Source organism: Simochromis diagramma, unplaced genomic scaffold, assembly GCF_900408965.1.
Source record: "Simochromis diagramma unplaced genomic scaffold, fSimDia1.1 OVJJ01000348.1, whole genome shotgun sequence".
Lineage (NCBI taxonomy): Eukaryota > Metazoa > Chordata > Actinopteri > Cichliformes > Cichlidae > Simochromis > Simochromis diagramma.
In genome coordinates this window covers 124,789-135,812 of record NW_024386755.1, presented here as the reverse complement: position 1 = coordinate 135,812, position 11,024 = coordinate 124,789, and the positions used below count along the sequence as shown (strand labels likewise).

General features: G+C 39.3%; 1 protein-coding gene and 1 long non-coding RNA gene across 2 annotated transcripts; both read right to left on the bottom strand.

Annotated features, from left to right (window-relative positions):
* Positions 1-443: 443 nt before the first annotated feature.
* LOC120728856 lies at positions 444-726 on the bottom strand. The gene is made up of 2 exons (XR_005694792.1): positions 555-726; positions 444-476 (listed from the first exon to the last, which is right to left on the bottom strand). It is a non-coding gene; the product is annotated as an uncharacterized LOC120728856 (long non-coding RNA).
* A 4,287-nt stretch (positions 727-5,013) lies between these two features.
* Positions 5,014-6,511, bottom strand: LOC120728849 (uncharacterized protein C22orf31-like). The gene is made up of 3 exons (XM_040024074.1): positions 5,830-6,511; positions 5,545-5,747; positions 5,014-5,462 (listed from the first exon to the last, which is right to left on the bottom strand). The coding sequence occupies exons 1-3, from the start codon at positions 5,944-5,946 to the stop codon at positions 5,264-5,266; spliced, it is 519 nt and encodes a 172-aa protein (XP_039880008.1). The 5' UTR covers positions 5,947-6,511; the 3' UTR covers positions 5,014-5,263.
* Between the last annotated feature and the right edge of the window lie 4,513 nt (positions 6,512-11,024).

Here is an 11,024-nt window from a genome sequence, read left to right as displayed (position 1 = left end):
CTTTAAGGTAAATATATTTATGGAGTTCACGTAAATGTTCAACATTCTCATTTGTAAAAAACCCCCCAAAAAACCAAAACAAAAACACTTAATGACACATTCTCTAACGAACAAACAATTTAGCAACAATACTTTGTGTGCGTCTTAAAATCTCTGCCAGGCCTACAGGTTATTACTGTAATATCACTAATTAACCATATTTATTTATATTTTGCAAGTGTAGTTTGTCTTTTAACTGATATCAAAAAATTTGCTTATTTTAAACGCTATTTAACAACAGTACAAACAGTTAATACATACCCATGTTTTAATGTCAACTGTCATACCAAACCAGTAAAATCTGGAACACACTGCATTTAGCGTTTTGTGTGTGCCAGTGTGTCCTCCAATTGGAGATGAATGAAACTCATGAAATATCTTCCTGGCATCATCCATGGTTTTTACTACTCTTCTGGTTCCAACAAAGAGTTCTCCATCTGCAGTAAAACAATATATATTTAGAAATTAATTTAACCACATATATGAGTTGTTAGTATTAACAATAAATTACTGACCCTTTTGTTTGAATTTTGAGGCATATCTTCTGAGGTTTTGCCTCTGAGCCTTGTCATATCCTGAAGGGTAGGAGCCCGCAGAAATGAATGCGTAAATCTCTTCCCACTTCTTCTCCATATCTACGAATGTAAATAAACATTTTCTTATGAGCTTCAATATGTGCAGTTAACAATGCAAATAATTTAACTTAATAAATAATGACATTACTGAAACAGCCTTGAAACACTGAAGCTGCGGACTCAAAAGTGTTGTGCAAATACAACGTGTCCAGTAACTTGACAGCAGACTTCACTGAAGCTGCAAATTCGACAGTTTTGTGCAGAAAGCAGATAGCGACTTCACTTTAATATTGACAAACAATCACAAAGACTTAAAAAAATCAAGTATCAACATCAATAAAAAGTACTAATACTTACTACTTACCTATTCTCCTGCAAATATGACAACGGAGTAGCGTGAAATCACAGCCGGATGCGTTTAGCTTCCCTTTTTGTGTTGTGCGCATGCGCGCACATGCTCAGGAACAACGGGTAGGACAGTTTACGGGGTAGGAGAAATTCCAAGAACACCGGAAACCATCCTCTGTAAGCGGGTGGCTAACAACTCCTGGTATTTAGGTACTGGCAGCGCTACCCACTCTTGGCAGTGATACTCCACCGTGTATATTAAATCTGCCTGGAGCTCAGCGGAGGGATTATGAGCTGCTGGGTCCATGTCGTGGTCGCGTTCTTCTGTCATGATCAGGCTGTGTGCAGGCAGGATGAGGACCCAAACGCAAACTCACGGGAAAACAGGACTGAACTCAAAATACAGCTTTAATGCTGACAAAAGATAACGGTGATACAAAATAACATGAAACTGAACTGGGAAGTACTAAGGAACTGACTTACGAGGAAACACACGGAGGGGAACACAGTCATGAGGGAGAACGTGACACTGAACTGAGGGAGATGTGGACATAAATGACCAGAGGGTAAACAAGGGAAGTGGGAGCACATGGGGAACACAGCTGACACAGATAATCGTAACGAGACAGGGTAGGGGTGAACACAACATGACGCATACTGACGAGAGACTGTCAAAGTAAAACAGGAAGTACACAGAGGTTCAGACAGGAGGAGAGAGCACGGACATAACGGAAAACATGGAATAAAACACAAGCAGGGGAAACAAGGGTTCACAGATACATAAAGGGGCACACAGGAGGTAACCAAATAAGGAACATCTTAACTAAACAACCTAGGAACCAAGGCATAAATAGGACAAAATACAAAACACACAAAAACTAAGAATACTGGGCCAACATGGCCCAGGACCATGACAATAACTCAAACTTCTCAGAACTCATGGCCATCGGGCATACCGGGCATATGCCCGGTGACTTATTTTTTATTTTTTTTTGTAATGGCATGAACAATGAGAGGTGGTGGATTGGCCAGATGCAGGTCGATGTGTAAAAATAACTCAGTTGTTTGGTGGTGGCTATGGCGGGGCTTCCACAGAGGCCAGCAGGTGGATGAGGGAAGGGGAGGCAGAAGGAGAGCCCCGAGGCGGCCACCAGTCTGAGTGTCAGGTGAACTGAACTTCAGGTAAGAAGTTGTGACCTGCAGTCTATCTGGGTCAGATATAAACCAAGTTTAGGTGAAGTTTATTTTCGTTGTGCTGCCTTTTTACAGTCAGTTGCAATAACTCGTACTGCGTTCTAGCCAGCTTGATGGAGTTTTTAGGTGGGTGGGTTCTATGATGTTACTGATAGTGAACTTTATTTTATTCATAAGGTTAGTTAGTAGAGTTGCCAATGGCTCCTTAAAAAAATGGAATGGTCCCTCATTCAGAGAAAATATTACACATTTCGTATTGAGCTGAGAAGAGACGCAGTTTGTCCCGAACTTTAGCTAGAATGGAAAAAGACACAAAGCTGGATTTATTCTGTCGTTACGCTGCACAGCTGCCTCTTCTTCTCTCATTCTCTCCCCTGCCTCTCCTGTTGCTACTTCAATCATGAAACTGATCAATGATCAGCTAATCGGCTTTTCTCTCTCATTTATTTATTGCCCACTTTGCACCAGAAAGAGGAAACCAGCAGATGTCGCGCTAAACAACAGCAGCACGTTTAAGCTTGATCAGCTGTTGTTAGAATTTATTTAATATTAATTTCTAGTATCAGCTGATGTTTGCTGGAGCCACAGCTGTAAAACTGCTGGTCATGATGTCAGTTTGTATATGTGGTGAGAGGGAAACATGAAGATGAAACCAGGAGATGTCCTTACTGAATCATCAGAGCTGAACAGGTGATGGAGAAACAGGTTTACCTTTTAGGTGACATGAATGAGTTGAAAGGAAGTTATGAACTGTTTCTGAGAGACAAATAACACCAGGATCCTTTTCTATGTAGCTGACAGCTGGTAACTGTGCAGGGGTGGATCTAGGAAATTTTTGCCAGGGGGCCAGGTAGGGCATTAACAGGGAAAGGGGGCACAAAGAAATACTTTTCTTTCTTATTCTCATTTAAAATATCTAGCTTTTATTAAATAATTATCTAAATCTTACAACCAAAGTTTTTATCTGACGTAAAATGTCTAGAAATCATACATATACCAACAAGACTGTGTACATCACTGTCACAACAGCATTTGTTTTCATTCAAAGGCTTTATGGCTTTAATACCTGGTGGGCTGGTCTGTAGTCAAAATGCCCGATTTTCTGTCCCGGTCCAGCCCTGCAGGTTAATACTGGCAGTGTCACCATGCCAGCTGACTGTATTTCATCATCAGCCAGTGTTGTTCTTTATACATCAATGTTACCAAAGTTTACCATAAGGCAGCATAGAAAGTATTTACTTGCTTTCAGGTTTTATTCAAATGTTAGTCTTTTCAGTTGTTTCCCCACTTTTTTCCTGTTTCAAAATCAAACACCAGTTTGTGAGAAGATTATCTTCTTTTTTTAATAGGCAGATAAAGTTTTGCATTGGCATTGGCTAATTTGCCAATTGTTTGTTACAAATGTTCGTATTTTAATATTAAAAAATGTTTTTGCCCAAACCATATGTGCACTATATGTCAGTAAAAATACTATGCAAATAGTGCTGTCCTTGAATGCTGAGTAAACACTGACAAAGCACTGATTGTATCTCTTGTACTTTATCAACGCAGTATCTAAAAACTTTGCACCGTAGTGGTTAAAATCTCATTCTAATAAGAGTTAAAAGCGCATTCAGTTATTAGGTTCATAGGGTTATTGAATTATGGTTAATGGTTGGTAGAATTTTTTTTAAACATTATCTGCCAATTACATCTGCCACCCTTCTCCAAATCTGTGCCCCTACCTGGCCCCCCCAACAAAAATTTTCTAGACACGCCACTGCCGATACTTTGTACAAAAACGTATTTTATTAATTGTATCTTTTATTGTATCTCAAATTATAGCGTCATCATGATTACAGGATATCAGACTACTCGTTCTTATCACTTAATAATGCAGAATTCATAGAAATAAAAAAACTGAAGTTGTGCGCTATTTGAACACGCTGCCTGCCTGCAGCACTAAAGGACTCCACGAGAGACGTCATATTCTGTGATATGATTTACTCTGAGGTGTTTGACGAGGTTAGTGGTGTTGCCACAACACCTCCCTTTCTTGCCACATGTATCACAAGTCTCGGCTGTTTGTGGAGGTAAAATACATCCACACATGACTCCATTTACGCTCAGCCATTGTTGTGAGTGCACACGCCAAGGGGCTGCAACACATTTATACAGTCATATTTCGCATATGACTATGAAAGGCGGAAGAGGAAGTAGTTCCTTCGAATGTAGACAATCCGAATGTTATAGTTTCTTTCCACTGTGTTCCTGTTAATGATAAACTACAAATTTACCCTAAATTACTACAAATTTACCCTAAATTACTAAAATATCAATATTTTAATATGAGAATCGATTCAAGAACATGAATGACTGGTATCGGAGGAATCGATATTTCAGTATCAATCCGCACATCACTAGCCCCCCACTTGTGTTACGTCTCCTCAAGGGCAGGAGGGGATAACACAACAACTGTTAACCCGGTACAGGTGTTATAAAAAAAGTTTAATGGCAGCGCTCTCACAAAATAAATAACCCAAAGTCAAACAACAGATGAGGGGGAGAAAGGGACAGTTAGGTTATGCCAAAAAAAAACCCCACCAAAAAGCCAAAACCAAAACTTAGCTGAGCTATTATCCTAGAAAAACAAAAACAGGGGGGGTGGGGAAAGACCCTAAACCTCATCTCAAAACAAGCTCAAAATTACATGGGTGGCACCAACCTACTTACCTAGTGGCAACATTTTGGGAGTAATGTAAAGGCTGGATGCACAGATGAATTTAAAGGTGAGAAGCTTTACGACAGCTCTTTTTGAGATAAGAAGAGAGAGAGATTGCTTTACTCTGGTTACATTTAGTTTTTTTTTAATTTTTTGCAAGAACTTCTAGAAGAGGATGGAGGCTGTAGGAGCAAGAGGAGTTTATCCGAGTGGGCAGACAGTATTACGGTGAATGCAAAGTGTGAAGGTGGAGCTGAGGGCTGGTGCCTCAGCAATTTGAGTCCTGCAGATGATTTTGTCACTAATGAATTTATTTAAAAGTTTTATTTACAGATTATTTAAAGCTTATTTACACAGACTCAGTAACTGTTCTCATTTCTTTCACTGTTTCTCTGAGCTGTTCAGCTCAGCACTCGGGTTCTTTTGTAGTATCCACATTAAATTCAGGAGGACACTCTTCAACTCCGTTAGTCACGTCCACGTGAAGGCGGCCGTCTTCATCAGTAGACATAATCATTGTGGGACGGTTCAGTCTCTCCCATAGCTTCTTCTTTATGAGGCGTCCCAGCTCCAAACTGTATGGACGGAGCTGCCCGTTCTCGTCTCTGTGAGGAACAGAAGAAACAGCAAGTTTTAAGCCATTTTTTTTGTCGGGCGGGGGACAAAAGAGGTTTGATCCACACTGACCTCAGCATATCATCAACCACTTCATGGTACACCTGCTGGTACTCTTCTACTGAGCGGTTGTGGATCTTTAGAGGGCTGTCTGGCCGAGGTGCAACAGTAGAGGGTCGAAGATTGTGGGCTGTATTTGAGACCGGAAGCAGCTCAGTATCAGGGATGGTGGCTGATGGTCTTGTGAACGTGTCGTCTGCATCTGAGGTAGAGGCCTGAGGGGTGGAAGACATATAGCTATCATTTATTTGTTATCAATTTAGCACCACTGCAGAAAGTCTAGAAGAGACAGACAACCTTGGTTTTCCTCCTTTTCTGGGGAAGGATGACTGCACTTGGAGAGCGCTGGCGTTTCACTTGAGTGTGCTGTAAGTGGAAACAGGCAGTAAGACACAAGAACATCCTTAAGAACATCCTTTAACAATCCTGCAGAGACAAATCTCCATCAGATACATTGACCACTCTCACAGGAGATGACCCTCAAAAATTTGCCAGATCTTAAGATGTAAGAAGAGATTTAAAACATGAGCTGTGCTCTGTTGCTACTCATGATTTGATGGAAAGTAAACAAGTGTTGTAAATGAATCAAACAAGCAGAGTAGCATTGTTTCTAATATATTCACGTATTTTATCGTTTAACATATGAGAATCAGATGTGTAACCTGCTCATCCTTGAAACACTCACACGGTCTACAGGCTACAGGCTTTCTTCTCCTCTCTGATAGCCGTGCAGAGACTCTCTTTGCTGTGAGGCTGTCTTGGACTTCAGCAGCACACTGCAAAATTTCATACACATCAGAAAAAAGCCTTTCTAACACAGCATATGTAATAATGTCAGTTTTAACAAATTTCCTGCAACTAAATTGGATTTTCTGGAAGACTGAACACCACAGTGTTCTCCTGCCACCTACAGTTTACATGCAAACAGCAGTTAAATGAAACTTTAGCTAAATAAGATAAGATAAGATAAGAAAAAACTTTTTTTTTTTTATTACTTAGTTTTTAATAAAGGTTTTACATATTTTTACAACAGAAAAGGAAAACAACAAACAACCAAAAACAACAATAACAAAACAAGCAGTCGACTGAAAAGCACAGGTTTTTCCCACAAAGCAATTCTGGCAATGAGAACATGACTTTATATTCATGAATTGACAGCAGATCTACAGATGTAAGAGCAGCCTAGGAGAGGCATACAGAGGTTTATATAGATGTGAGTAGGCACAAACAGGAGAAAGAAAAAATAAATTACATTTAAAAAAACAAAAAAAACAAACAACATTCTAATTTCGGATATATTTCAACCACTTGTCCCATCTTGTGGTATAAATATTAGCCTGCAGTCTTAACAAAAAGGTAAGTTTTTCCATTTTATGAATCTCCTCAACAACGCTCAACCAGTCGTCCAGAACAGGGGGGTCAGTACAGAGCCACTTACGAGTAATTGCTTTTTTTGCTGCAGCAGTAAGAATCTTCAGGAGATATTTGTCATTGCTTGTTAATTCTTCGGGTAGGTCTCCTAAATAAAATGTTATGACAGGCCGTCGTTTTGATTTAAAGCCTATAGTCTGTTCTATCTTTGATATAACATCTTCCCAAAATTTAGAAAGTTTTCGACACGACCAGAATATGTGGGTATGGTTTGCAACAGTTTCCCCACAGCTCCTCCAGCATGAAGAATTTCCCCGTGTTTGTTGTTTTGGTGTTATGAAAAATCGTACCAGGTTTTTCCAACTAAATTCTCGCCAGTATGCAGAGGATGAGGTTGAACTGGCAGTCTCACACATATTGTCCCATTGCTCAGAAGTTATAACTGAGGACAACTCTCTCTCCCATCTTTCCTTTATATAAGCTGTTGAGGTTCACCTACTTTTCAATATGCCCTGGTAGAGTTTAGAGATAACTGACTTGCAGCCCTTATAATATGTTTGTGAAATCAGATTAATTATTTCATTGGGTTGTGTATTAATTTCTTTAGTCACTTTTGAGGATAAATACTGCCGTAATTGTAGGTATCTGAAAAAATCACTTTTTCCTAGTTCATATTTTTCTTGTAATGTTTGGAAACTTTGCAGGCCATTCTTATCCAGTATTTTACAGTATACATTAATGCCTTTATGCGACCAATTCTTAAATTGTAAATCCAATTGGTTTGGTTTAAACTCAGAGTCATAAGCCACCCACTTAAGTACTTGAATGTGTTTCCTTAGATTTAGTTCCTTCACTATCTCAAACCAGATAAGCAATGTAAAAGATGCGAAAGGGTTCAGTTCTTTCTGGTGGGCTGTTGCCAGCTTCTGATCACCTATCAAGGCTTGTATTGGAATGACCCCACACATATTCTCAATGTCTTTCCATCGGGCCCCATAAGTGTCATCACACCATTGTATAATTATTTTGAGTTGAGCAGCAAGGTAGTAATCCCTGAGACTTGGGAGGGAGAAGCCGCCTTTATCTTTATGGATTAATAATGTGCTATATTTAATTCTAGGTTTCCGCCCGCTCCAAATAAATCGAGATATTTGTTTGTCCCAGACATGGAACTGAGATTTGGGGATTTTGATAGGCAGAGACATAAACAGATACAGTAGTCTGGGTAGGACTGACATTTTAATGACCTCCATTCTCGCGCTAAAATCAAAAACAAGTGTTGACCATTGGGTGAGGTCCTCTTTAATCTTTTGGCTCACGGGTTCAAAGTTTTTTTTATACAAGTCATCTAACGATTTAGTCAGCCATACTCCTAAATATCTAATTGCTTTCAGAGACCAATCAACAGAAAAAAAAATTTTTAACCTCATTCGACGGGCTATAGTTAAAACTCAAAATTTGTGTTTTTCCTATGTTGAGTTTGTAACCAGAATACATCCCAAACCTTCCCAGCAAATCTAAAAGGGTCCGGATGGACTGGTCTGGATTTGACAAGTACAAAAGGACATCATCAGCATATAATGCTATTTTATGTTCTCTTGAATTAACTACGACCCCATGAATACTATTATTTTCTCTTATTGCCTGTGCTAAAGGTTCAATGTAAAGAGCGAAAAGAGTCGGAGACAAGAGACAACCTTGACGAGTAGATCTTTCCAACTTTATACGGTCCGTGACTCGTCCATTTATCTTGATTCTCGCGGTAGGCATTGAATATAATGTCTTAATACTGTTGTGGCGGGGCGTGGCCTGCGGTGCCGTGCAGAGGAGGCGGACGCACCTGCACGGCATCCGCAATCACGCCCCGCCGAATTAAATATTGTACTGGGTCCTGTGGTTGGGTTGTTGGTGTTATGTTGAGCTGGAAGCGGGAGAGCTGCAGCTCTGAGTGCGAATGTACAGCAACTGTGTAGGGATTAATAAAAGCATCAAAATGCCACTGGGTCTGCTGTGGTCGTTTACAACTGTTAATGGAGTTTTCAGCAAAACCAAACCTTTCTAGGACCAAGAACAAATACGTCCAGCTGACACAATCAAAGGCCTTTTCGGCATCCAGACTAATTAGTACCGCTTTATGATTATTTTCTCTTACATTATTGATTATGTGGAGAGAGCGTCTTATGTTGTCTTGGGTTTGCCGGCCCCCAACAAATCCAGTTTGATCTTCATCAATCAAATCTGGGATGAACGAGTTTAGCCTATTAGATATAATTGAGGCATAAAGCTTATAATCTTGGTTTAGGACTGATATCGGCCTATATGAGCTGCACAGCATTTTGTTCTTACCGTCTTTAGGTATAATTGTCCAAGCATTTCACTACATATCGTACTGTGTATGACTGTGTACGTGACAAATAAAATTTGAATTTGAATTTGAATTGTTATGATTGTCTCAGACCATGATGGGGGGGTGGACATATTCTCTAATGTCCAGTTCAATGACCTTAGCAAAACTGGAAGCCCCTCCACCTCAAATGCTTTATACCACTCAGCCGGCAGGCCGTCTGTACCTGGTGTTTTGTTATTTTTTAGTTTCTTTAAGGCCATTTCCAGTTCTTCTTTCTGAATCTGTTTGGTTAGGCATTCATTTTGACACTCGCCAATTGATGGCAAATCTAATGAATTAAGAAACATTTTTATATCTTCTGTATTGGCTTGTGCAGGTTGTGCGTATAACATTTTGTAATAGGTTTGGAATGCCAAGTCAATTCCTTCCAGGTCACTTTGTAATTTCCCAGTTTGGGGATCAAGGACTGAGCATATAGAATGCGTCATTTGCTTTTTACGAAGTTTTCTAGCAAGTAATTTTGTTGCCCTTGGCCCCGTTTCATAATATGATTGTCTCATAAATTTGTATTTTTTCTCTTCTTCTTCCTGATATATATCAAGAATTTGTTTTTTAATTTTCTGAATTTGTTTCAAGGTCTGGTCAGATTGAGTCTTTTTGTGTCTGTTTTCTAAATCTTTTAGGGTATTTTCAAGTCCATTTAGCTGATTCTCTTTAGCTTTCTTCAGAGCTGCACTTAGTGATATAAATTTGCCCCTAACAACTGCCTTTAAGGTGTCCCATAAAATGTTAGGATTTACCTGGCCATTATCATTTATTTCTAGAAAATGTTTTATTTCGGCTTTTATCTCTTTTATAATAGCCTTATTGTTAAGTAGACCTGTATTTAGCCTCCATACGGTTTTTTTTGGTCTAGTCTCTAGGTTAATTGTTAGATAAATTGGTGAATGGTCTGACATATTCCTAGTGCCTATGTCACAACTTTTTACCCTATGTCTATCATTTCTAAAGACAAAGAAAAGATCTATTCTTGAATATACGGCATGGGGGGTGAAAAGTAAGTAAAATCTCTATGCTTTGGATGCATTTCTCGCCAAATATCCAATAAGCCCAAGTCATCCAGGCCCTTTCTTAGCAATTTACTCTGTGAAGTCACTATCCTCTTATTATTAGAGGTATCATCCTTATGCATGATTGTATTAAAGTCCCCTGCGCATATTAACACAGCCTGAGACTCCGAGGAGATCAATTCAAGGATTTTCTTAAGAAGTTTCAAATCATAATTTGGTGGTAGGTAGACTGAAAGAAGAGTTACCATTTTGCCCTCTATTTTACCTTGAATTAACACATATCTGCCTTCATTATCCTTTACTTGTCTGGTAAGTTCAAAATGTACGGAGTTGTGTATCAATACCGCCACTCCTCTTTTGTTACCTGTTTTAAAAGAGCTGTAAAATGTATTTGTGAATCCAAACTTCTTTAACTTCTCATGCTCTGTTTGAGATGAATGAGTTTCTTGGAGAAACACAATCTGTATTTTTTCCCGCTTTATCTTAGACATGACTCTACTCCTCTTAACAGGGTTGTTAAGTCCATTTACATTCCATGAAGCTGCTCTAAAGTCACAGTTACCGGTATTTCCAACCACTTATGTCAACGCTCTGAACATAGTTAGAACTATAAGAACAAAATAACCACAAAAACTGAACATATGTTACCTTGACTTCCACTCCTGGGGCTTTATAGTGCCCTGTCATTCTATAGTGTCCATTCT